This window comes from Rhinopithecus roxellana, chromosome 1 (genome assembly GCF_007565055.1).
Source record: "Rhinopithecus roxellana isolate Shanxi Qingling chromosome 1, ASM756505v1, whole genome shotgun sequence".
NCBI lineage: Eukaryota > Metazoa > Chordata > Mammalia > Primates > Cercopithecidae > Rhinopithecus > Rhinopithecus roxellana.
Genome location: NC_044549.1, coordinates 125166273 through 125193903, shown reverse-complemented (window position 1 = coordinate 125193903; position 27631 = coordinate 125166273). Strand labels below are relative to the sequence as shown.

Genomic DNA, 27631 nt, shown 5'->3' with positions numbered 1-27631 from the left:
TATGATCTCAACATGTAAAACATATTCAGCAAAAATGCCAGCATAGAATGCCCCAAATGCTAGTTGATTTGGAAGGTAGAATTATAGGGGGGATTTCTCTCTCTCCCCAAATTGTCTACAGTAGGTCTGGGTTCTGTTATTAATAAACATCACATCTTTGATGCGGGAAAACTAATGTGCAGCTGCATGTGGGGCAGGGCTAGAGATGAACCTGGAGTAGGGGCTACAGAGTAGACCGGGGAGGAAGGGCTAGAGATAGAGATGTGGGTCTTCCTACAGGAGAGGTCAAAACAAACCCTGAGTGAGCACTGAGGGAGCCGGTGAAGAAACCACAGAGGGCTGAGGAGTCTTGGAGGGCAGGAGGAGGAGTTGGAGTCAGGGATGAGGAGAGTTCAAGCGTCATGGAGCTGGGCAGAGAATCTAGGCAGAGCAGTATCTGGAAATCCTTGGAAGTCAAGGAGAGAGGTTGAAAGAGGAGCCCTCAGTGTAAAACCTTATCTCCTTCCTAGAGGGTTAGATTTAAATGAGATATAGAAGAGTGATTTAGCTATACAGGCTCTGGAGTTGGGCAGACCAGTTCAAACCTCAGTTTCAGAACTTACAGCTAAGTGACCTTGGAAAAACTGTCTAACCTCTCTGAACCTGTTTCCCCATCTGTTAAATGGAAACAATAAAAACCATTAGGTTATGTTTTGGATTAGATGAATAATGCACAGAAAGTGCTTTGCATAGTGCCGGACATATATATGTACTAACCTTTTTTTTTTTTTTTTGAGACAGAACTTTACTTAGTCACCCATAGCTCATGTAACCTCAAACTCCTGGACTCAAGTGATCCTCTGTCACTTCAGCCACCACCACGCCTAATTAAAAAAAAAAAAATTTCTAAAGACAGGGTCTTGCTATGGTGCCCAGGCTGATCATGTACTAATTGGATGATGTCTATTATTATTGGTTTACTAGAGTTGTTAATATTGTGCAAAATATCTTTGATCTATAAAGAGCTTCTCCTGGTCCTTTGGGCAGGGCTTTCTGAGGGGAAGACGACCTCTGGGATGCTCACTCTTCCCTCTTCCCCTCTCGTCCCCAGCTGTTCCCTCTGCCACCATGAGGAACATTTTCAAGAGGAACCAGGAGCCTATTGTGGCTCCTGCCACCACCACCACCACGATGCCCATTGGACCTGTGGACAACTCCACCGAGAGTGGGGGTCCTGGGGAGAGCCAGGAGGACATGTTTGCCAAATTGAAGGAAAAATTCTTCAATGAGATCAACAAGATTCCCTGTGAGTGTCCCTGGTGGCTGAGAGGGTGGGGCAAGGCTAGAGTCTGGGGGAGGTGAAGAAGGGTTGGGGATACCACTGGGTTGTGATTGACTGGGCTCTTTCCTAATGCTTAGATTTCAGGCTGGGTTTTTGGAGAGCCCCTGCAGGAATCAGGGCGGGGGAAGTAGGGTCTGCCATTAATGTGGCAAACAAGGGGGTTTATGCACTTCAACATCTCAGGGGAAGAAAAGTTCTTATAAAACTGTCCAAAGATGAAACCAAAAGGCGATGAAAAATTATGAAACAGAAGTCACTATTCAAGTTTGCCAATAATACTTTGAAATTTATGTTGGAAGATAGAAAATAAAAGCCCTCGCTGCTTTTGAATTTCTGGCAGAGGCTGTATAGGAGACACCAGAGATGCAGATTAAGGGGGAGCAGCCACACTGGTGGGAGATGGTGCTTCAGAACCACGGAGAGCAGCTCAGGACCTATCCCCAAACAGTTGGGTTTTGCAAAGCCCAGCAGTGGTCTAGGTCCAGACTCAACCTTACAGAGCTTGGCCTGCCTATCCGGCTATGCATCAGCCCTCTCAAGACTTGGCACAAGGGGTGGAGGCCAAGGGACTGATAAGCATCATCCCATCCTCTCCAGTGTGAGCCATAGATCCATAGATCACACTAGTAAAACTCAATAGAGCTAAACTGATATTCTTCTATGCATGCACCTGTTGCTACCTCTCAGCTAGCAGGCTATGCCAACAAGGGCAGTAGGCAAAATCAATAAATAAAAATAAATAAATAAATAAAAAAGCAAGGCATTAATGAAAAGGCATGCAAAGTATATGCAACTTACATACAAATCACTCATGGGTGTATGGCTTTTAAAATGTGGGGTGTGGGCATTGTGGGAGGGCAGTCATATTCCTCACCCATTTTTGTCAATGCTACGGGGTCAGGGGCTGCAAGACATGGCACTGCTGACCCCGGGATCTTCTCTGTGTGGGCAGTACCACCCTGGGCACTGATCGCCATTGCTGTGGTTGCTGGGCTCCTGCTTCTCACCTGCTGCTTCTGCATCTGCAAGAAGTGCTGCTGCAAGAAGAAGAAGAACAAGAAGGAAAAGGGCAAAGGCATGAAGAATGCCATGAACATGAAGGACATGAAAGGGGGTCAGGTAGGGCACATTGGTTGTGAGGGGGACTGGAAGGGGCTCAGCCCAGGCTTTCCTGATGCTGAAAGGGTAAGCAAAAGCTCCTGGGCTTCCACAACCAAACCTTCTCCCCTCCTTAAAACTTGGCTCTCTCAGTTACATCTCTAGTATAACACCACCGACCTAGAGGTCCCTGGGAGTGGGGGCCTTATTCCTGTGTTAGTATGAACTCATCCCTGGAAAGACAGTGAAGAGCAATATATTGACCCCCCAATGAGGCTACTAGGACAAAATGTTGGAAAGAGACACACCCCAACCAGCAAGACACCATTGGGTTTTTCCTGTGTTTTCCTGCCAGAGAGACTGAAGGACAATATCTTCATGGGAGGCATCTAACTGGGCATGGGGCAGGAATCAAATGAGGCAGAAGAGTGGCCCTGAGGCACCAAGACAGAGCCAAGTAGAATCCATCATTAATTATATCATAATTTAATTTATTTTCCCCTGTCTTTTGGTGTTGGTCAGCCTAGAAAGCTCCTTTTCTTGTTTTAAGTTTGCAGAGGCCCCTGTGTGCTTCCCTTTCCCCCATGTTTGTTTAGGGGTGACTAGGAGGAATCTCTTGCTCAAGGAATCCATATGGAGGATGCAGGGAAGGGCTTGATCTCAGAAGCCAGGGATCTAAATGGCCTTTGAGTGCATGTGTGTGTGTATATGTCTGTGCACATGCAGGTATGTGTGTGTATGTGGGCCCAAAAGGAACCTGCAGTGTGTGTTGGGAGGGGTTCCAGGATGACTTGGGTGTAGCCCTTCCTGGTCTTGATGAGTGGCTGTGGTGACTTAGGGGCTGGTTTGAGCTGCAGGATTTTCTCTTATATCACTTTCTTCTTTCTCCCTCCACGTCTGTGGGCTCACTCTGCTCCTGTCTGCCTGGACCGTACTTCTGGTATGTCTTGCCCAGGATATGTGGGGCCTGAGCTGGGGAAAGTGTTTGGGAGAGGGCTTACAAGAGAAGCAAATCCCACCCCCACCCCAGCCTCCAGAAGCTATGAAGCACTTGGCACAGGGCCTGGTCCCATGGTACACTGTGCCTCAGAGGCAGGAGAGTGGTGCCCAAACTAGAATCATGTCTCAAACACAGGGCTGGGGGTAAAGGACCTGTCTAGGGGTTCTGATGGGCCATGAAGGAGGGTCACATGGCAGGGCCACATTCTCTCTTTTACCCCCACCACACACAGTTCTGAGTCAAGGTCTACCACAGAGGTGCTGGTTTCCCATCACCCTGTGCCAAGCCAGGCTCCTCTGTCCTCCCCTTTTAACTTGTTCCCTCTCTCCCCCAGCTCCCACAGGATGATGATGATGCAGAGACAGGCCTGACTGAGGGGGAAGGTGAAGGGGAGGAGGAGAAAGAGCCAGAGAACCTGGGCAAACTGCAGTTTTCCCTGGACTATGATTTTCAGGCTAATCAGGTATGCAGGGCTGTGGGGGCAGAGTGGGGAATGGGGAGAGACCTGGGAGTTGGGTGGAAGGGGGATAGAAACAGCTCCCTCAGAGATGTGTGGGCGCTGCTCTTCCCTTAGAATGAGACAGGCTGGAAACGGCAGGGCCTATAGCTCTGGACATTGATGCTGGCTTGGCCACCAGCCTGCTTGCGGAAGGTTCCAAGTTGATTATGCTATTAACCTGCCCACCAACCTTGGGCAAAGCAATTTCCCTTTCAACTTCAGGTTCCCTAAATGCCATTCCAAATTCCTTGGGGTGGAAATGGAGACCAGTTTTCCTCTCTAGCACCAGCCTCCCCTCATTCCCCTGCCCCAACTGCCTCCTCTAGGAAGGAATTGGCGGGAACTGGGTCTGGGGCCAGTTGTGGTATTGGAACTGTCCTGAGACTCAGGTCCCTTCTCCCCATCTCTCTCCACAGCTTACTGTGGGCGTTCTGCAGGCTGCTGAACTGCCTGCCCTGGACATGGGAGGCACCTCAGACCCTTATGTCAAGGTCTTCCTCCTTCCTGATAAGAAGAAGAAATATGAGACCAAAGTCCATCGGAAGACACTGAACCCTGCCTTCAATGAAACCTTCACCTTCAAGGTGCTGAGGGCTGGAAGGGTGACTCCAGCTCACTCCCTGATCCCAATTCTCTGCTGAGTTCTACAGACCTTTCCTTGGTCTTTAGCCATTGCTCAGCCTGGAACAATGGCAGCCTGGACTGCAGGGCCCCCCTGACCTCTTTGGAGGATGGGGATCCCTCCCACCCCACCCTCTGCTCCCCAAAAGCCCTGGATCTTTCTCTGTCTCCGCACACTAACTGGGACCCTGTGGGCTGGAATAGAGGCCTCTGCTCATAGCACCCCTGGAGGTGCGTGAGTCACTCTGGCCCCCTCTGATTCTGCTTGTGCCCTGCAGGTGCCATACCAGGAGCTTGGGGGCAAAACTCTGGTGATGGCCATCTATGACTTTGACCGCTTCTCCAAACATGACATCATTGGAGAGGTAAAGGTGCCTATGAACACAGTGGACCTCGGCCAGCCCATTGAGGAGTGGAGAGACCTGCAAGGCGGGGAAAAGGAGGAGGTAAGAGCAGAGATGAGGCCAGGTTGGGCAAAAAGACGAATGTACAAGTGGGCTTCCACCTCGTGGCATGATGGAAATAGGATGGGCTTTGGAGGCAGGCGACCTGGGTTAGGATCCCAGCTCCATACTGCCTGGCTGTGTGAACCTGGGCAAGTTGCTTACGCTGTTTGGACTCGGGTTCCCTCCTTTAGTCTCTTTTTACAGATGAGGATTCACTACCTGCATAAAGCGCCTAGCGCAGTGACTGGTATTTGGTAGGTACTCAAATAAATACAAACACCATTATTATTGTTACTCCTAAGCTTCTGCTATTACCTAAGGCCTGTGATTCATGCCTCTGTGCCTCAGTTTACCCATAAGGAAAGCTCATGTTTGTTCTAAAGGATACTCAGCAGAGGGACTTGTCCTCCCAGAACTGCTACAGCATCCATTCACTCAGTAAATATTTGCTGAGCAATTGCTGTGTACCTAAAACTCCATTTTAACCATTCCTCCTTCTGGGCATCAATCATTTGTTTTGGCCAGGGCCCTGCTACCCAGCACACTCTAGGCAGTGATGGAGGGCTGAGTAGAGAAGCTTAAGACATCCTTTTGTCCCTTTTGTCCCCTGTGCCTGGGAGGAAGTCCAGCACACCTGAACCAGGACCTGTGTGATGTGGTCAGTCTTGCCCTGGGTGGCTTTGACTTTGAGCAGCTTTGACTCTGCAGTGTGGTGTTGGCCTTAGGAATTAGGAGCCCTGGGTCGTCGACCTGCCTGCAGTGCTAAATTGTTGTGTGACTTTGAGCGAACCATGGCCTCTGGGAACCTCAGTTTCTCATTGGTTACAAAGAATTCTTGTCTTGTTTACATGAAAGAGTTGCAGTAATAGTAACAGAAGGGATGCAAATTGCTCCGAAAACCACAAATCATACTACAAGTGGAATGGTCCACAAGGAGAGACCTTGGTGGGTGGGAGTGTTCAGGGAAAGAAGGCTTCTGAGACATTCAGTCCCCCAGGACCCTTGGTGGTGGACACGTGGCTAACCCCCCTGCTTCTCGCACCCCTTCCCACCTTACCAGAGCCTGGGGTAGGGGCCCAAACATACTCCCAACCTCCCAGATCCCAGATCCACCCAGGGATCCACAGCTGTCCTCTACCCCCTCATCCTCAGCCCATGGCTCCTGAGGTCCCAACCTGTCACTTTCAGGGACTTTGTTGCACTGCATCAGGGGGCCCCAAGGTCAGATGCTGGAAGACCTTCTCGGCCATCACATATATGGGGACTGGTGATGAGGGAGGCAGGGACACATCACTGCCTTGCTAATTTTGGCAAGGAAGAGGCCAGCCATGAGAGAGGCACTAGGATGGCTGACATGACCCAAGCCCTGCTCTTCCCCCGGATAGCCAGAGAAGCTGGGCGACATCTGCACCTCCCTGCGCTATGTGCCTACGGCTGGGAAGCTCACTGTCTGCATCCTGGAGGCCAAGAACCTCAAGAAGATGGACGTGGGCGGCCTTTCAGGTATGTGGAGAGCTTCTGGCTGCCATTGGGTGGCACCAGCGAGCCAGTTAGCAGAGTTTGCACACTCCAGTGAAGAGGAACACTTTGCTGCCCTGGGACTGAGATGTCTCCTCGAGGAGCGGTGGAGCCTTGGCTTCCCAGCCCCTCCTTTTCTCCAAGGGCCCCTTGTCCCCGTCAGAACTGCCTTCCCAATGCTCTCTGGCCTTGCACTGTGGGCTACAGAGAAAAGGATCAGAGAAATTTCATCCCCAGATAAGTTCGTGACTTAGGATTTTACTTCTCCCAGGGAAACGGGCAGGGCTTCGCCCAAAACGTGACACCACAATTGGGACATGTTTCCAGAAGAGGCTGTAGGCTCTGCTGGCTCTGCCCTGGAAAGGGGAGGGTGAGGGAAGGGGGGGTGGAAGATGCTCTGAATATCACATTTACCTGGCAGTGAATGGGGCTGGCCCATGGCACAGGGCTCTGGGGAATGAAGCCTGCTGCTTCAGCCGCCTTCCCAGAGAATCAGCCTTGGGCATGGGCTCCAACCAGCACGTTTCAATGCCAGCTCCGGCTCTGTCACTGACCTTCTGTGTGACCTAGGGCAGGTCATTTCCATTCTTTGGCTTCAGTTTCTCGTCTGCAAGATTAGGAGGATTGGATTGGGATCATGACCCAGCAGATGTGTGTCCTGACTTTAGCACTCCCCACCCCCTCCCCAGCACAGGATCACACATGAATCTCCATACCCTTTCTCACAAGGCCTTAGACTCAGAAATGCCCCCCACCCAATGATTCAGGAAGCCACAACCAACTGGTCAGAGTTGGTCCTTGAGGTGAAGTCTTTTGCCACCTTTGAACTGGATGGCGTGACTTGGGGCTTTCTGAGGGCCTGGTCTCAGCAGAATGAAGACCCCATCTTGACCGATGCTCTGGGCAGGCCTTGGTACATTGGGCAGGAGGGCTGGGGGCTAAGGGGAACCTCTCTGGGGTTGGGATTCTCCCTCCGCAGACCCCTATGTGAAGATCCACCTGATGCAGAATGGCAAGCGGCTCAAGAAGAAGAAGACAACCGTGAAGAAGAAGACCCTGAACCCATACTTCAACGAGTCCTTCAGCTTTGAGATCCCCTTCGAGCAGATTCAGGTGCTGGAGCGCTAGGGTCCTAGGCACGGAGCAGGGTTTGGGGAGGCAAACATGTATGGGGAGGTTGAAGAGCGGGAACTCATCCAGAGACCACGGAATAGCCTTTCTTGGTGGAGGAAGGCTCGAGGTCTAATGGTGCCTAGGTGGGATCTCCTTCCCAAGTGCTTCAGGGATCCCCCTTTTCTGATGAGATAAACATGAACTAATTCAAAAAGTTCTGCAAATCATTCCTTTAGGACTTGGAGGACCATGGTCATGTGCATAGGTGTATGGGGGTGTAGCAAAGGTACCAGAGGGGTTGGGAGCTGGCTGAGAGGGTGGGACTGGCCACTGCCACCTCCATCCTCTCCAGCCACATCCTGTCTTGGTCATCCCTGCCCCACTTCTACTGCTTTCTAGGTCCTTTCCATCTACTCCTCTGATTTGCTTCCTCTCCTCTTTCCCGCCACCCTTCCAGCCTTCTCTACTCTTCCTTCCTTCTCACCAGCAAGCTCTGTAAATGTTGGAGATGAGGTCTGGTTTTCACCATTTCCGGGTATAAGTGGGATCTGGATGTGGTAGGACAAGAGGCCGACCCACCCATTTGGGTGGGGAGTCAGGCGCAGCTGGGGGCTTGCTGAGTGGTCGATTATCATGGAGTCTTGGTCTCTCCTTCTTTGTAGTGAGCTGATCCCACCCCCTCTCCTCCCCACAGGAGGGCTGGGGGCAAGGGTGCAAGAGAATCTTCAGAGTTGGTGCTGTCATCTATGGAGATGTGCATGATGTTATTGATGGAATACTTCAAGAGAACATTGGGCAGCTCAGTGATAACGTTAATCCAAGAGAAGTCCTCATTACAGAGAATTTTACATCTAGAGCATCCTGACCCAGGCATCTCAAATTCAACATTTCTAAAACCAATGTAATGTTCTTCTCCCTACCTCTTCCCAGCCAAGCCTGTTTCATCTGAATTCTGTTTTCAATGAATGACCCCACAGTCCATCATCTACCCAGTGGCCCAAGTCAGAAACCTGGACATTACCTTAGACTATTTCCTTTTTCCTTTCTCATTTATCCAACATACTTTACTGAGCATTTCCTAAGTGCTAGGCACTTGCTAGGGGATGAGGAAATAAGTGTGTAATCGACACTGTCCTTGCTGTCAAGGACCTCACAGCAGGAGGGCACCAGTAAACAGTCTAGTAAAGCACAGTGAGACAACGGCTTCAATGTCCATGAAGCAGAGGACTGTAGTGAGGCTTCCCAGAGAAAGCTTGGTCCTGAAGGACGCATCTGAGTTGGCTGGAGTCACAGGGGAAAAGGCATCAACCATTCAGCAAATCCAGCTGATCATCAAGTCCTCTTGATTCTCTCCCTAAATACCCCTCCAACCTGGTTTTGACTTCTCATCCCCACTGTGCCTGCCTTGGTTCAGGTATTTGGGATCCATCCTCCCAGACCCTCCAGCATCCTCCAACGGGTCTCTTCCCTGCCATCAGGCCCACTCCTGCTCCAGTGAATCTTCCACCTCAATGCCAGGGCTCTCTCTCTCAAATGTCCACAACACTCCTTTACTTAAAGTCTTCAGGAGTCCCCTACTGCTTGCCTGAAAGACAAAATGCAAACTCCTCAGCTGACCCCAACCTACTCTACCAGCCTCATTTCCTGCCTCACTGCTTCTCACCCTGTACCTCAATGACTGAACGTCTAATGTTTCTCAGATGCCAAATGCACTCTCAGGTCTCTATGCCTCTATGCAAGATAATCTGTTTTCCTGGAATCCTCTTCCTCCTTTTGTCCTCCTAGAGAAATTCTCAGACTTCATGTCCCAGTCACCTCTTCTGTGAAGCCTTTTCTGATTGGCCCCAGCAGGACTGTCACCTCCTCTGAGTTTCCACAGTACCTTGTGCCTATCTCTCTAGCATAACCTTTATCACTTCATGTTGTAAGTTTTCAGTTACATGTCTGCTGATCTCATTGAGGTGAAATCCATCTTTTCATTTTTCCTTCCCTCTTCTCCTGCTACAAGTGCTTAACAGTGTCTAGAGCACAGTACACCCTCAATAAATGCCCAGTGGTAGAAACAAAGGCTGCCAAAGGCGTGGCCTCTGTTTCCATGTCAATTCAGTCTTCACTGGAGCAGAGATGAAACCAAGGAGCCCCGGGAGGCCTTTCCTTCCCAATCATTTGGAGTAGAGGTTGATGGAGGATAAATTTGGTCATGGGATCCCACGTCTCTGTCTGCCAACTCCCTCCCTCCTTTGTTTTCCTTGCAGAAAGTCCAGGTAGTGGTCACCGTGCTGGACTACGACAAGTTGGGCAAGAACGAAGCCATAGGCAAAATCTTCGTGGGCAGCAATGCCACAGGCACAGAGCTGCGGCACTGGTCTGACATGTTGGCCAACCCCCGGAGGCCCATTGCCCAGTGGCACTCGCTCAAGCCTGAGGAGGAGGTGGATGCACTCCTGGGCAAGAACAAGTAGACAGCAGCGGCTGGGACCCCACACCTTTCACGGACACTGACAAGATCCAGAGCTATCAATACCTCAGTTATGCAACCTTAGAGGTTTTCTTTTTTCTTTCATTTTTTGGTGGTTGTGTCCTTGTTTTTCCTTGTTTTTCTCTTTTTAAAGACCAACTTCCCTTTGATGGCTGTGTGAGGAGAGTCCCCTAAGAGGTGAAAGAGAAGCCTGGCTCTGTTCATGGTCCTAGGAGCTGCCTTGCTGCATGCCCTGTCACAGTTCCCCTGCCTCTTTCAAAGCTTCACATCTGCCTCACCCCAAGCGAGGCCCTCTACTGGCGCAAACTTGCAGCACTTCCTGTTTTTTTGAGCCTTTTGGACCAACAAAATGGCAGCACATCCTGCTTCCTGACAGGGAAGGCATCACAGTGGCTAATGATCCCTGTGTGTGTGTGTGTGTGTGTGTGTGTGTGTGTGTGTGTGTGTGTCGTGTGTGGTGTGTGTGTGTCTTTGAGCATCTCTCTTCATTCCTGGAATGAGCCATGGACAGTAAAGTTGTGTGGGAAAAGAAGGCTCTTTGGGGACCCTGACATGAAAAGTCCACTAAGTGGGAAATCTTCTCTCATCTATGGCAAAGTCTCAGGATCCTGTTCAGATGCCGGGGCTTTCATACTCCTGTTGGTGGCTATTTGGGAGGCAGCAAGATGTGAAGACTGGATGTGTTCAGAACTAGGACCAAACGATGCCATCAAAGACTTCCTCCTGCCAGTCATGGTTTCCCCAGAAGTGTGGTTCTGGGGACATTCATGGATATGAGCTATTCACTAGTTGGGTCAGACTCTAACAGGGACTCTCAGTCCCAAAATCTCACTCTTATTGACAATAAATATCAAACTATGAAGAAACTATTACCTATTACCAGAAAGACCAAAATTAAACTCCTGGATCGTCACCCCATCCAGTGGGAAAAACAGATACTTTCTCCCTTTCCAGAATATAAGCAGCCCAGTTCATTTGCATTTATTCCCCACTGTGCTTTTGCTTCTGTTTCTCTTTTAAGTGGAGCAACACTGTCTGAAGACACGTTATCTGTGCAGAGCCAGAGAACTTTAAAAGGAAAGTTTAAATGTTCTTAGTTCCCCTGAGGTCCAGGTAAGAAGGGGGTGGTAAGAAGAGGATGGGGGACAGATGGCTGAGATTTCCTGGGTGGAGATATAGAGGAGCACTGGAATTCCCCCTAGACTCCCACTCCTTGCTCCCTTGGCCTTCTGCCCTCCATGCTGGAGAGCTGATAGGTAGCTGGAGTGGCGCAGGGAGACCTATAGGGAGGACTTGTCCTACCATTAGTGGGCTTCTCTTTATGAATACTAAGAAACAAAGGGCATCCATTCCAAATGAGTAGCAGAGGAGACCTTCTAGGGTTTCTACCCATGCTCAGTTGTGTCCCATTCCCTGTTCACCTTTTGTTCCCAGCACTGATATAAAAGCCATATATATGTTAGTCAGGTTTGCACTGAGTCTTCTTCCAAACCTTCAGCCTGGACAACAGAGTGAGGTCCCCTTGTGACCAGAGGCCATCCTTCCTTGCCTCCCTTCCTTTGGCCTCTCTCTTCCATCCATGAAGCCCTCAGGCCCTTGCCATTTTTTCACCACAGAAAACTCATGGCTTCTCCAGAAGCCTGAGTATCTCTCTTTCCCAGTACAAATGGCAGCATTTCTATCCTGCCCCATCTGGGCCACTTCGGCTTCCTGTAGACACCCGAGACAGATGGACAGTGTTGGAGGGAATCAGGCTTTGGGGATCCAGCGTGAAGAAGTTGCAGAGTGTCTTTTTATTTTATTTTAAAAAGGGGGAAGGGGCTTTTGGTTTTGCTTTGGTTTTTGGATGAAGGAGTGGGGGAAATGAGGGAATACCCCCACCAGAAATAGACTGGGAAGCCTCCCTGTCTCTCGGAGATCCTTCTTTGTCTTGTTAGTGGTACATGGGAAGTTATATTTTTACTGGTGTGTGTGTGTGTGTGTGTGTGTGTGTGTGTGTGTGTGTATGTACTTAATGATGGGTAGGTAAGACTCTGATCAGGATTATGAACTGTGGTCCCTGGGACCAAAGGTGTGGTCATGGTAGAGAGTTGTAGGACAATAGGGTGCTTTCAGAATCTGGGTGGCCACAGAGTGGGATTTCCTGGTATGGACATCAGAAGTCACTGGACTCTTCTCCCATCCCCAGAGTTGTGGGATTTTGGTGCTTTCTCAGGGTCTCTCCCCAGACTCATTCTCCTCACCCATATCCCACAGATTCATTCATGGAGACCCCCTTGTCAATATCCCCTCTACCTTTACTCCTTTGCCCTTTCCCAATTCACCTTCTACCACCTGGGATTCTTTTCCATTCATGAACTTCATTCAGCCCTTCCAAAGTCCAAGATTTGCACTCCCTTGACAGGGAGGAAAGGCAATGGTAGGAACTCTGGTGGTCTGGGTGTCCATGTGCCTGGTGACCAGGGCTGGATTTTATTACTCTGAGCCCACTGCTAGTGAGCAGCCTTGAGGGGTGGGGATAGGTTGCTGAGTGATTTTGAATCTTGGCACCAGTGTGGAGCCAGTGTGGGTGTGGGGAGCAGTGCCTTCCCCAGGTCCCAGCTGGTCCTGATGTGCCATCTAGCGAATGGCATCTGTCTTGGTCCATAGGCTTGGTGGGAACATGCTTCTGCTTGTGTGTTTTCCATACCTGAGGACTGACATAGCTGAAACCACAGGGCATCATGCCAAACACTGCTGGGCAGGTTTATTTCTGGGGATGTCAGGGTACTGGGGTGTAGGCACTCAGCAGGATAGAGGTAGGGTGTTTGGCTAGTAAGGGGTTCTGGACGCCTCTGGGGGTGTAAATTTTCATCTCAAAGTCTGTTCCAGAGAAAGGAAAGTAGTATAGAGGTGATTCTTAGAGAAGCTGAGACCATGAAAATCCAAGCCTAATCCCACCCAGAAACTGGGATAAGGTCTGAAAGCTCGTTTTCTTCTTCCTCCCTGAATAATTGTTCCAGAAGGGAAGCTAATTCTGTCAGAGCTACAGACAGATTTTTGGACTTTGGAAGTGGAAGCTGAGGCCTGGGGAAGGCTGGGTAAGGAATGCTGGGGCAATCCCAGACAGTAGGCAGGTGCTTGGCATGAATGAGAAGTGACTTTCCTGGAGTCCCTCAGCTGGAGGATGAGACAGCAGGGATTAGGCCACAGTCTCAGATCCTGATCTTTCTTCCTAGGAAAGCATACATAACTTGTGTCTCTGCGGAATCAGTGTGGGATGATTTTGCTGGCCCAAGGCTTCAGCGAGAGGGAGAAGAGGGGTCGCTACAGCCCTCCTGCGGGTAAAAACAGCTCTCTTATAAACCTGCCTCCATGCAGTGGGGTGGGGGTAAGGGCGGGTGATAGCAAAGAGGGTGACGAACCTCCCTGGGTTTGGGGAGTGACAGTTTCCATGCTCCCTTAATGTCCCAGGTTAATTCATAAGGCATCTGAGTCCTGGGTCTCACCCAACCTCATAGAGAAAAGGCCTGTCCCTGAGGGCATCCCCTCCCACTCAAAGGTACAAAGAGATTGAGCCAGGAACTGCCCTCATATCCTCTGCTCTGCCCCTTCCCTTCCCTTTCCTCTGCCCCTCCCACCTAAAGCTGTTTGGGGCCTTTTCTCAGAGCCCTGGGTAGTGGCAGGCAGGGAGGAGTCCCAAGATCCTGGGTGGCCCAGAGCCCCATTCTGTGGTTGCCAAATAAAAATATGGATGCCCAGTTATATTTGAATTTCAGTTCAACAACAAACAATTTTTAAGTGTAAGTATGTCCTAGGCAATAGTTGGGACATGTTATAGTAAAAAATAATTCGTTGATTATCTGAAATTCAAATGTAACTGGCCATCCTGCATTGTGTCTGGGAACCCTGCCCTATGACTTTTCCCCTTTCCCTTTGGTCCCAGGGGGCCAGGAACCCCAAGGATTTGACTTAACCAGTTTTTTGAACTGCAATATTGAGAAGGGGACACTGTGACTTGAAGACACATGAATTACTTTATTTTTTAAGCAACAACAAAATAAGAACCTTCTGAAGCCATTTGAGCCTCATCTGCCCCATCCATGTATATTTAATTATATATAAAAGAAGATAATTACCTAGAAACATATGAACAGAATCTTGTTTAATCAAGATGCATGTCTATAACTTTCTGTAAATAGCCGCATGGCAATGCTGAGAGTCCCCGTGATCCCCAACCTCAGACCCATTTTACAGAACTGGTTGAGGCTGCTCCTTTGATTTTATGTTGTGTAAAGTCTTTGTCCCCCAGCCCCACCCCTGCCTCCTCCCATCGGGAAACCTCCCCATGGGAGTCATCAGTGGGCGGGAGTCGGTGCCCGCTCCAGTCCAGCCCTGCCTTGGGAGATGCTGGAGGTCGCCCTGAAGGCCTGTTTGCTGCACATCTGTCTGCAGAGCCAACCCTTGGGGCCTGGTGCAGTGTCCAGCCTGGTGTCTGGCATCCTAGTAGCTTCCGTGTTCTGTGTATGTGTGTGGTGTGCCCCTTCCTCCCACTGTCTGAATTCACTGAAAAGCCATAAAGGGGGCCTCCTGCTGGAGACTTGGCCTCCCTTGGCTCCTCCCAGGAGCCCCCGTGTCCCTCCAACTGGCTCCCCACAGAACACTTGTGAAGGGCTCACCTGTTGTCACCCCCTTCTGCTCCCTCAGTCCTGTGTCATGAGAATGGATGGTGTCCAGGGCTTCCAGTGGGGCCTTAGGCGATGCCCATGATGGCCCTGCCTGAGCTGGCTTCCTCGGCCTGGGTTCACAGTTCAGCTCCATTTCTATGCTGGTCGAGGAGCAAGCAGCAGAGGGACTCCATCGTTCTGGATACCTTTCTTGGGGTCCCTGTGGAGGCAACCAGGATTTTCAGGAGCAGCCAGTCAGTGGCTCAGCCAGGGGCTCAGCCAGGGATGACGGAACCATCCCTGCTTACTCACCTCTGTGGTGTGAGGGTCGTGGGTGGTGATGAAGGAGGGACTCAGGGAGAGGCCGGTGAATACAGGGGCTGATGCTTTTTTCTCGTGTGTCCTCCTGCAGTCTGACAGAAAGCAGCCCAATAGCAGGGCGACCTCAGGGCTACCAGGGCTCCCCTGAGAGTGGGGTGGGCAGGTCCAGCTGTGAGGGAGGCTCAGAGGCTCAGGCAGAGCAGGTGTGGACTAAGCCCACTGACCTTCACACCTGCTCCCCAGAGAAGCCCCAGCCAATTGCACCAAGTAGCAGAGAGGCGAGTAGAGGGGCCTGGGGGCTTCCAAGGCCTCAGGTCATCCTGTTGAACTGAGATGGACAGGTAGCCCTCCTGCCTGCCGCCCCTGGCCCCATGGGCACCTGAGGGCAGTACTGCATGGGAAGGGCCCAGGATGCCTCAGGCCTGACAACCGTGACGAGTATGAGGAATGACGGAGAGAACGGGAGGGTAATCAGGCAGGGCATATTCGATGAGGCCAGAGGTGGCGAGGCAGGCTTGCCCTGCACAAACCATAACACATGAGCACATAGAAGTCCCAGGGACTTTTGTGCTGGGACATGAAAGAGTGGGGAAGGTGGAGGGGACCATTTCCAAGCAGGCTGGAATCAGGTGTTTGGACGAGTGAAGACATGTCTTGCTTCCTCCGGCTCTCTCTGGGGCCCTCCCACTCTCCACACCCATAGCAGAGACAGAAATTGAGGCAAGAGTTGAGAGACTGTCTGTCTGGTGAGGTGATGGGAGCAGTGTGCGTGGTGCACCAAGAGTTCCTCCATCCCGCCTGCCTTAGCGATAAGGACTTTAGTGGGGCCTCTTCAAAGATGCTGACCCTTCTGCCCTGACTCCTGCCCATCTAAGGACTTGATTTGTTGCTTTCTGAAAACCCTGGGGCTGAAAACTTCAAAATCAGGGCCTGGCAGAGCCTAGCTTCCCCCAGGTCAGCCCACCAGGAGCCCTGCCTTTGTCTCCATAGGAAGGACACATGTACAGCCCTGCCCCTGGCCCATTCCCCACCTCTGCTTGGCAATGCTCTCCATCTCCCTTACGTGGACTCTTGTTCTTGTCTGATCTCTTGTCAAATTGTTATTTTGTAATGAGCTGCGTCTCCTTATTAAAGAAATGAGCTGAAAGAAACCTGGGGGTGGGGGGTGTCTCTGGTTGTTTTTGCTGCGCTGAGGTGGGGGTGAGGATGTGGGAGCTGCCTGTGAGGGTCAGTATGGTGGGTGAGGGTGGTGAGATGGTCCTGAGGCTCTGGCCTCTAACCCAGAATCTCCCTTCAGGGAAGCACCAAAAGGGGCTGAGGTCACCTCTCTCCTGGGGTTGGGGGAAGACCAGATTGGCACTCTGGTGGGTGCTGGGGCCCACACATCTCCTGAGGACACGTGCCAGGCCTGTGGAATTGTGGGGAGCATGGTGGTGCCGGGGAACATTGTCTGGGAAGCTGGGCGGGGTGGGGTGGTGGTGGCGACTATATTGTTGAATTCCCTTCCAGTAGAGCTGGTCTTAGGGAATAGCCACAGTCTGAGCCCAGTGACAACAGGGAGGCTGGCCCTAGGAAATGCGAATTTGAAAAGTAAGGATTTCCATGAAGTCCTCAATTGTCTCTTTGCAAAGAACTTGAAATGTCTTTAACTTCTAAAGCAAAGATGTTAGGGACCAGGGATAGGGTTTCAGAATTTTTAGGGAAAGGGAGAGTAGGGCAGCATTGCCCCCAAAGACCAGGGAAGAGTAAAACTCCTTCTTCAGTTCCCACTTCCACCTGTCTCCTCTCCTTGAGGATAGACCAGCGGCTACCGTTTTCAGTTTACACCAGCACCTGTCCTCCAGGAACACCATTGGCTAGATGTGTGTTTGTCCATCAGGTCCAACAGCATGGGGGCAGTGAAGGCAAGCCAGGGACAGGAGCTGCCCACCTGAGGGAGCATGAGCCCAGATCCTTTAACATCTATCCTGTCTTGCTGCTTCAGTCCCTGAGGCTGGGTAGGGTGAGGGCATGAGCCTTTCAGCAGGACCGGGATTGATCACCTGAGGGTCTCCTGGCTGAGAATGTGAGCTTTTTACTCTGCTAATAGGCTGTGGCCTTCTCCTTTCCCTAGAAGAGGGCTGGACCACGTGACAGCTAGGTGATACTGTCGTCTCTGCAGACCTTACTACAACCAGTGGGGGTCAGAAAGAGAAACATTTGCAGTCTAGGAACCCTTTGCATCGGTCATGCTTCTTTGCCTCTGTTTTGCGCCCCAGGACAGGACTGAATTCTTCAACCATGACATCAAGTGTGTGTGTTCTGCTGCTGCTTGGGTTGCAAACAGCTGGGTGACAGCAGGGGAAAAGAATCTTCCCTCCCTGACCTCTCCCCAAGTCAGTGACCAGGGATTTCCGCTTGGCAGGAAACACAAGGCTGAGCAAAGCCAGAGGCAGGGCTTGCTGGATGGAGAAACCAGACCCGGATCCTGGCTGCCTGGGGTCAGACCTGGCCACCCACGTACAAACCCTGCCAGCGGGCCTGAACAGCTCCTTTCTGGGCATGGCTCCTTCATTTTGAGTTTAGATTTAACCTTCAATAACCCCCAAGTTACCTACATTTGTAGTTTGGAACTACAGAATAGTTTTGGATCTCCCGACTTAAACAATGACCTCATGAAGACTTATGTATACAGCAGATGACTAAGGGTGGTGGCAGGAGACTTCCATGAGCCCAAGGAAATCACCACCTAGACCTCAACTTTCCCAGGTACTAGAGTGTGCTAGTAGTCACCTGGATGGCCTCAACACCCTTATCACTTAAACCTGGTGTCTTCCAAGAAATAACCACACTCTTAGTTACTTGAAGCTTGGAACCTTGATATCTTCTTATGGTTCTTTTGAACTCCAATCTAGGCTTCTCCTTGGCCTGACTCCATTTAGGAAATTCCTTGATCCTACCAGAGACCCTTATCAGTGGCCATGACTCACTGTGGCTGTCCCTGGGGAAGGGGCCTCTATGTGGACAGGAGTTGTAGCAGGCTGGTGGGCAAGGCCCCCACCAATTGTAAAGAGGATGTAAAATCAGAAGAGGCTGCCCCAGATGTGAGAGTCTATAAATCCCATGCTCTGAACTGTAGAGACAGTCACAAAGTTAAAACACAGTTTTATTTACTCATTTATAAATATTGTGTTTACAGGCATCATCTAGATGTGAATATTATTATTCCCAAACTTTGAAACACAGAATACGCAATACTATATAATAACAACCAGTAAAACAAAACCGTTCATCTTAGGGTTGAAAGGCCACTCAAAATTGCATAAAAATACATTCAGTTCACAAAGCAAGTCTGGCTTCTTCTCCCTAAACACCCCCAACCCCACCCCATCCCTGGTGTATCTACAGTGGACTGAAGTTAATCCATACAACTCAGTTGAAAAACAGTTATATCTGGTGCGTTAACCTTGGTGGAAATAGGGTGAAGGGTGGCGTAAAGACACAAAATGCTACCACTAAAATGGGAGAGGCATGGAGACACCAGGGTGATTCTTTTCACCCCTGTTGATCAAGGTCAGGGCAAAGACAAGAAGGAAGGAAAACCATAAAGCCAAAGTCTTGAGTGTGAACTACTCAACTGAACATAGGCCGTATCTTCACCAAGAAGGATGCAAGGGTGAAACATTCCTTCCTTCTGCAGGGAAATCATTGCCTGGTGTGCCAGCCAGTGGTAGGCACAACCTTTCAAAAGTTCAAGGGATGCTAGCTAGAAAAGGAGGTATTCTGGATTGCTGCATCCTCTCAGAACCTTCTCCTACCCCGCAGCCTGCCTCCTGGTGTCTTTTTTCCTCCAAACTCTCTTTACGTGGCCTCTCTTCATCAGAAGGCAAGCGGGAATCGGTTCCGGGTTTCAGTAGAGTGGGAGAAAGGACAGGCAAAGGCACAGATATTAGGCGAGAGTCAAGCTACTTCTGGCCCTAGCATGTCCCTTGTTCAGGAACATGGGCCCAGGGGACCGGCACTCCGACTCTCAACTCTGATTTTGGGAGAACATTAGCGGCTCTTAAGAGGCTCCCCACCATCAGTGTGCCTTTCCTGAATCCTTGCTCTTTGAATGGGCTGAGCTGTTGCCACCAGATGCACTGATACACTGATTAGGTTTGTGCTGGGAAGACACACTTCTGTTTTAAGCTATAAACAGTCTCAGGACAAAGAGTAAACCAGATATGGCTACTCATAGTCTCCTTGGCCAGGCTATGGAGTCATACGGGCCTACAAGTCAAACCTCATCTCTGAGGGGACATTAGCATAGCCAGGGAGCTTTGAAACTGGAAGAGGGGACAGTGGTGGTGGTGGTGGTAGTTGGTATATCCAACTTCTCCAGGAATCTTGGCTGATTCATGGAAAACCACCTCTCTAAAGCACTCTCGGCTCCAAGTGAGAAAAGCAAGGAATTAAGAATGTGGAGGGAGATGAGAGGGAGAGGAGTGAAGTATATGTTTATTCTGGAAGGACATATGAGCATCCTGATGTCACCTTAAGGGGCCACCCAAGCAAATCTTTATTGGAAACATCAGGGAAAAATTTGGAGGAGAAATAACAGAAGATATCACTCTGGCGGATTCACAGTCCAGAATGATAAGCAGATGAATCGGGGAACAGCTCAAATAGGTCCTTTGGGGGATTAGAAGTGAGGGGGAAAAACAAAAGATAGAATTTAATAATATACTTGGATAAAATTGGTTTCTGAGTTCTCATTTGTAATCAAGTATATGCCAGACCTCATTTTAAAAGCTCTGGGCTAGCAAATGTGCATGTGAACACACATAAGCTAGATGCAAGAGTTATCCCTAAATTGCTAAACCTTTTTAAGTAAGGCCAAAAACATTCATTAATGGTATTGTCTTTAGACACACCCACCTCTTACTTACAGTTCTCCCGAAAGAGGGCTTCCGGGACACCGGGTTGTAAGCCAAACCTGGGTTCTATGTTTGCCCTCAACCCCAACTCTCAAAGGAGAAATGAATGCATCTTCTTTTACCATGCAGCTGCCGGCTGGTCAAGATTCTGTTTTTTCTCAGCCCTCAGAAATCACCTCATTCCTAATAGCTGTGACCAACAGTTCCTGGACTACAATGAAGTTGAAGTTGATCTATTTTCCAATCTAATCAGAACACAAGAGATCAATAGCTGTCCCTGATAGGGTCTACTGCTTCCTGGGCAGTGTCAATACCCATTAAGGAAGCTGATTAAAATCTCTGCTCAGTTGGAGCCTGAGGGATGAAGTCACCAGTGAGACAGAACTCATCTCTGTGTGCCGAAGCTTTGGTTCTGTGAAACTCTCTTCCTTCCCAGTACTTGCAGCTTCCACCCTGCTCTATGTCCAAAGCCCCTGGGCCTTCTGCCTTCTTCCCATCGCAGCACACAGCCATCTCCACTTCCAGGGTCTCTGCCCTTTCACTCCAATTACACCAGGTCCTGTAGGAGGCTTGCGAAAGCCAAGTGCTGTTCCATGCAATGTGGTTGTGTGGACTCCGGGTTTGTAAACACTTACTGCTTTGGTAGTCTCCTCTTCAGACCTGCTTTGAAGGAAAGATCATCTTGAATGGTATCAGAACCTCCTACTTCTGATAGTCCAAAATCCAGAGGGGCAGCTCAATGGAACTAAAGATTGAGGTTCTTATCGAGGAAAATTTTCTTGCTGCTGTAAGGCAGAGTTCAAGACAATGAACCAGATGGTGCTAAGCAGAAAAACTATTAGTCTGCTATTTGGGTGTGAAGAGCCAATGTAGACCAAATTTTGAGAAAGCTGAGGAAAGGTGGTTGAGGAAACCTATGAAGCAGCAGGTCTATTTCCTATTAAAACAACTTGTCCAAAGGCTGCCTGCAACAAATTGCTTTCTATCCATTTCTCCATGAGCTCCAATTTCCACCTCTGCAGGCTTTAATATTCTTACCAAGCCATCAGGAGGGAAAGCCATTGCAACACCATTCAATTACCCTCAATATTAAATTCACTTCCCAACAAGGATGAGAAGTCAACCTTGATGTGCTCATGTTAAACAGTTTAAATCCAGAAGAAAACAAAAAATTTTGGACTTGGATTTTTGAGATTAGAAAGAATTTTTGAAGCAGAAATCCCAGTAAGTGTTCTGATCTTCCTAAGAATGAATAAATCACAGAATTTTAAGCCAAAAGGAAAGGGCACATAAAGATTATCCAGTCCAACCTCATTTTACAGACAGGGAGGGTGACCTGCCCAAAGTCACATGACTAAAAGGAGAAGGTGTAGCCTTGGAATACGATGTTCTGACTTCTAGGGTCTTTTTTCTGTTGCCTTTTTCTGTCCTCAAAGCTGCCTTGCTTATTGGGTTAGAAGAACTCACATGAGGGGTTAGACCCTGCCTTGAAAATCTGTACGGTGGGCTGGGCATGGTGCCTTACTCCTGTAATCCTATCACTTTGGGAGGCCCAGCCAGGTTGATTGCTTGACCAGCAGTTCAAGACCAGCCTGGGCAACATGGCAAAACCCCATCTCTACAAAAAAATACAAAAATTAGCTGAGCATGGTGGTGCATACCTGCGGTCCTAGCTGCTCGGGAGGCTGAGGTGAGAGGATCCCTTGAGCCTGGGAGGTGGAGGTTGCAGTGAGTTGAGATCACACCACTGCAATCCAGCTTGGGCAACAGAGTATGGTGACTAAGATCTGCAATAATAACTGGGCCTAGATTTAGGCCAACTGCACCACCTCTGATTGATAAGTGTGTCCTTAAAGTGTGGTCAGTGCTGGCATAAACAATGGGGTTTGAGGGCCCCTGATGATATCTCTGAGGGAAGGATATCAGGGCTCCTGCAGTGTTACTTCACTGAAAAGCTCCAGTGGAACCAGTGGCTCATCCGGTAGAGTAGAATTTCCCTTTCCTTTTTGCTTAAATGCTGAATCCTTTCTGCTTTCTTTTTCCTCTTTGCACCTTTGGAGGTGCAAAGCCACCTGGAAGCTGAATAACTGGCAACACTTTAAATAGTTCTCTCTTCTCCAGGCTTCTTCTGCTCACTCCATGCCCACCTCAAGGGTGCCGACACTCACCAGTGGCCTGGACCGAAACACTGGCCTTTCTCTGAGAGGAGACAGTGTCTGTCTGTTGCTAGGAGAGGCTGCAAAAAGGCCAAAAATCCAGACACCTAACAAAGTACATGGCTTTGAGAGTTTCTTCTTCCATCATCTTTGGCTCAATTAAATGCCCCTAGTGGAGAAACGGTCAGTAGTTCACACACACTTTCATGGGATCCACAGACTATTAAGTTGAGTTTTAGCTTCCTTGCTTCCTGAGTGGAACCATCTAATAAGCACATGGTTTGGGCAAGGGAAATGGGTAAAATGTTGCAAAACAGTGATCTGAAATCTCACTAGTGGCCTCAGATAGCAATACATGAATCTAAGTCTTCTTAAACTTGGGGTGGGAACTAGCACAGAAACCACAGAAAACCCAGAAGAGAAGCAAACACATCCTGCAGTTGGAAGACAGGGAGGTTCTAGTGAACATCAAATGAGAATGGCCCACTAGAGAATCTGGTGCACTAAGTAAGCCCAAAGCAAGTCTATTCTTTAGATTCTTTAGTGGCAACACCCTGAGATTTGCGTAACCCTTTCGCTAGAGACTGGGATGGGGCTAGGGATCATCATACTCTGGAGCTATCTGGAAAGGGATCAGCAGCCCTGGAAAAACAAACTTTAGCCACAGAATCTCTGGAATGGCCAAATCATTACTTTCAAAGGTGTGGCTCGGTTTTTGAAAAATAACAAATTAATGAAAACAGAGTTGTGCCAAGAACATTCTCTTTCCCATTCTGATATTTCATGTGAAGACTCTAAGTTAAGTGATAAACCTGTGCCACATGTTGTTGGCCAAGTCTGCAGCTATTTATTCAGCTTGAGCTGCCTGGGGTGCTCATGAGTGTCCAAACCAGCAGGTGAGGACTGCGGATTGTGGCCACTGAAGAGGCCAGTGGTAGGTACCTGTCCAAGCAGCACAAGAAAAGGGAGACCTGTTGATGCCAGTATCCAGAGAGAATTGCTGGCTAGTAGAAGGCCTATAACTACCACCTCATGGGGCTTCCAGACAATGCAGTTATGAAGGAATGGTATTTTATTTCTGGAGATAGACCAGAAATCAGTTCATCTAATAAAATTAAATGCATAAGAGAAAGTACCTGAAATTACCTAGGACAGTTTACACTTACTTTCATGAGTTCCTGGCCATAGAATCCAGTATTCCTGAGATTGAAAAGCTTGCAAATTTCTTGTTACAAGGAAAACTTTCTGGCAAGAAAAGTCAGCTTTAACATGAAAGGGCCATGTGAAGTGGCAGGGGTGCAACACCAATCTAAGAGTTTTGAGAATCTGCCCCCAATGCTTTTGAAAGGCACAAACAGATCTGAGGGGACTCTCTGTAACCCCTTTCTCTGGTCTATTGAGTGGAAAAGGGTCAAGATGTATTCCCAATAATCCAATTTTCTTTTCTTGAGAAAGCAGTATCATCTTCTTTCCCCAATACTCAAAATGTTCCAGGATAATCAATAAGTCAACACCTTATGTTGATTTCCTCTCCCAGAATGAAGGAAATGCTTATGGTGAAAGATATATAACTTATTACTCTAATTTAGCATTCCCTGAGAACTGAACTTACAGTACTCCCATGATAATCCAAAGTCCCAAGATAGTAGCAGCTTCTCTTGAAAAATGGTTGGAAATGGAAGACAGAATTTTATATACTCTAAAAATGGGGTTTTGTCAGAGGAAACATATCTCCTGTTATGGAATTGGGATCTTGAATTACAGCTTCTAGTTTAAAGAGCGTGTGATGTTTCAGAGGGAGGGCCATGGACAGCTACACGTCATGTCAGGAAAGGAATCAACAGACAGAGGTAGTGTATGTTAAGGGAATGAACCACTCTAAACACTGAATATCATTGGTAACCCTAAAATGATGAGGATTTAATGACTTGCACACTCAAGTGAACCAAGGGATAAAGCTCCTACAAAAGGAAAATACTGTAAGTATTAATGCTAGGTTCTCATCAAGAACTAATAGTTTAATTTTGCACTGGATTTGTAGAATATTCTTTCCAGGCCTGGGCATGATATTTTAAAGGCTAGTTTTGTCTAGAGGAGGATGGCCAAGATGTGATAGGAAAGAAAAGCATGCCATATGAGGAATGACTGAGAGGACTAGGGTAACAGCAGCTCAAAGTAAGACTGAGGGGGAGACCACCCACTGCACATATCTGAAGAGTTGTTAAAGAGTTGCAGATAGTAGATCTGGACTACAAGGAGAATCCACAGGCAGACTTCAGCTGATATCAGGAAAAACTCTCTTGATTAGAGTTGCCCAACTTTTGAGTAATAAATGCATAGCCACCAGAGGCTACCTGACCATGCCCATGGGTCAAAGCTGTGGTAGCAGGGGTCCCTGTGACACAATAATAGAAAGCTGGACCTAATGACCTCTGGGCCTTGCCACTCTAAACTTCCATGACTCTCATCAATGGGTTGAAAGTACTTCATTCCATTAAACCTCTATTAAGTGCCATTTCCCCTATTAATTTCCAAGAAAGTAAATCTCTCCGCTAAATCTAACCACTGGAAATAATCAAATTCACCACTATTCTCACAGCCCAGTGGGCTGCCATCTTCCACCTTCTTTGCCACAATGTTGCAAGTGGCCTCAGATACTTGTCACCATATGTGTCTTTCCAGCCTGCTTCCACTTCCTAGTCCATCTCCCAACAATCTCCCCTCCACACCTCTCATTCCTCCTTGCACTGACTTCATTTCTCATTAGAAGCAGGTGTCAGAGCGAAGAGAGGAAAACAAGGTCAAGGAAGTGAGGCAGAATGGGGTATTCAGAGCCAGATTTTCTTATAAAGAAAATCACTTTGAAGGGGGAAGTGGGAGATGAAAACAATGAGCTGACACTTATGCCACAGTCTAGCTTTCAGGGCAGTGGTGCTGCCACCAAGGCACCAGAGTGATGATTTTCTTGTCTCCAGAATAATGATTCCCCACAACGGCCAAAGACAACTGAGGTCAGGTGCTCTGTCCTAGCTTTTATCCCATTGAGTGAGGGGGTGGGGGAGGGAAAAAAATAAAAGGATAGAAAGGAAAGGAATAAATGAAGCCAGGGCCATTTGAGCCTTGAAGAAAGGGCTAGGTATGAGGGAGGAATAAAGGTTAAAACTAGTTAGGGAGATTACTGGGTGTTGATAGAAAAAATAAAAGTCAGTTCCTGAGAGGTGAAGAAGAATAGAGCACCTCAATGCAGTCACTGTCACCTTGGATGCTAACAGCTCCGGAGGCCATCTGATGATCAATTCAACATCCTGCTGTTTCTCTTGACACCCCAATCAGGATCCCGGAGTGGCTACCACAAGACTCACCTATATCAGAGGACACTGGGTCAATGTAAAAAGCTGAAGGATACTGATTTGGGTAGAAGCCTTATATGTTTGGACCAAATCCAATGTGGACAAAGTAGCTGAGCAGCAGGAAGTTCAGGGGTCCACAGCTGAGCCTAGTGTACTCCCCAGAGCATTCTCCAGATGGCTCGAATTATCACAATCATGCTTCAATTAAAACTGTCATAAAACTTGGGATAGGGGTTTTGGAAGAACAGGGCATTGAAAGTGCAGAGAAAATGTAGAGTGTATAGAGGTGACTGAAGAGGGTGTTAGAAAGAAGTGTCCTTCCACCAAAACATCCATTTCTTTTGGTTGGAAGGCAAGGACTGGAAAAGAGGGGTGGGGGCAGCAAATACTGTCCCTTTGTTTCCTCATAAATCTGGAGCCTAGCCTATTTGGACAGTTTGCTGATGACTCTGATGAGGGCACCATTTTCATCTTTCAGCCTCTGGTTGTCGGATTTCAGTTCTGTTAACACCTGTAGGGTGACAGAGGGAAAGGTGAGTTAGAGCCTGGCAGGATCCTCCTTTGCCCTCCCTGACCAGGCCAGGCCAGCCTGGTGATCAGGGCCTTTTGAGACAATGTGTCTCATGGTCCCTTCTCCAGGGATAAAATTCCTTTCAATCTTCCTATTTATTGAGTTGGTATTATTAATCTTTAGGGAGATTATAGCCCCTCCATCTTTTGAGCTGGCATATTTAGCAGTAATATCTTATTTTTTCATAGGCAGACCTCACATTTCACACTATATATCCTTTCATTCTATTGAATCAGTTGAATCAGTAACCACTTTCAATTTCTCCTGCCCTTAAACTCACCCCTAGTCTAAAGAAATTGGGGAGAGAGCCAAAATGGGCTAGTGAGGACATAAGGAAAGAATTCAGAAAGGGGGTGGTGGTCAACTAGAAGAGTTAAAGGAGGATACTGCTTCACATCTCATCAAAAACAAGAGCAAAGGCCACGGAGGCAGCACTCGGCTTTCCTGCCATATGCACAAGATGATTTAAGGGTCCTCCACTTGGTGCCTTCGGTGAATAATCCTCCAAATTCTCGCTGACCATACTATACATATCCACTTTCAACCATTAAAATTCAGAAAACTTACAGTCACAGAGTTGTCAGGCACAGTGAACACTAGGCATGTATTTAATCCTTGCCAAAGCTCCCCACTGACAGTCACCAAAGGATACCCAGAGGACTTATCAGCAGTTTTAGGGGATGGCATTGTAATTCACAGAAATAGATGCTTGTCAGGCAGGGGAGGGAGTGGAAACTCAATTTTATCAGTTCTGCCATCTTGGAACATTACACATACTATTGTCTAACTTGTGAAAAAAAGGAAAACTAACAGCCTCAAGTCCCATCCTGGAAGTCCAAGTCTTTGTTACATGATCAGGCACTTTTGACAAGTATGCTGTGCATCTGAAAAATCCTAATGGGATGTTGATAAGGGCACAGTTTATGTGTGGGTCCCACTGGCAGCAAGAGCGATTTAGGACAGTGGGTAAGTGTATCACCACTATGCAGGCTACAGAAAGCTTCATTTGTATCTGTTCAATACAGGTGTCCTTTGACTAGTCATTTAAACCTACAGGACCCCAGGGGCAGGTAATGCCCCCAGTAAAGGGTGACCTGGGCTGAGGTGTTATGAGGCCTATTTAGTTCTAGCTCTGGCTCTGCTATTAACCACTTAGGAGATCTAACTGTGCCTTAAGGAATATAATCTGTTTCCTTGATCTCTCAGGGAAGATACAGGTTAAATTATATAAATATATGTGTATGTACACAAATATGCATCACAGATACATAATTTGTATCAAGGAAATAAAAGGAAAATTACTGAATATCTATAATGTGGACGGCACTGTGCTAGAGGGTCTCCCTAGTGCCTCATGAGATTATGATACAGTTGTTATCCCGATTTCTACAAATGAGGAAATGAAAAGTGCCAGAACTAGTTCAAGGCACCCAGCAAAGCTAATACTGAATCCCAATGTGCCTGACTCCAAAGATCCTTCTTTTATTACACGTGGGATGGAAAACAAAACACCAAAAATGTTTGACGCCTAGAAACTGAAATTCCAGCATTGTCTTTGTCACTAGTGATCTATTACTTTAGGCAGATCACTCAC

At 48.4% G+C, this 27631-nt stretch overlaps 2 protein-coding genes across 7 annotated transcripts in view; one reads left to right on the top strand and one right to left on the bottom strand.

The window, feature by feature from the left end:
* The first annotated feature begins 1107 nt into the window (after positions 1 to 1107).
* Positions 1108 to 10078, top strand: SYT2 (synaptotagmin 2). The gene is made up of 8 exons (XM_010378835.1): positions 1108 to 1285; positions 2274 to 2440; positions 3763 to 3882; positions 4335 to 4502; positions 4818 to 4985; positions 6371 to 6488; positions 7483 to 7616; positions 9872 to 10078. The coding sequence occupies exons 1-8, from the start codon at positions 1108 to 1110 to the stop codon at positions 10076 to 10078; spliced, it is 1260 nt and encodes a 419-aa protein (XP_010377137.1).
* An 8111-nt stretch (positions 10079 to 18189) lies between these two features.
* PPP1R12B (protein phosphatase 1 regulatory subunit 12B) overlaps positions 18190 to 27631 on the bottom strand; it is a 242300-nt gene continuing 232858 nt past the window's right edge. For all 6 annotated transcript variants that reach the window (XM_030930268.1, XM_030930276.1, XM_030930289.1 and 3 more), the window contains one exon: positions 18190 to 25977. In XM_030930268.1, coding sequence (XP_030786128.1) covers positions 25891 to 25977 — 87 coding nt within the window. In that variant the 3' untranslated portion in view covers positions 18190 to 25890. The remainder of the gene's footprint in view (positions 25978 to 27631) is intronic.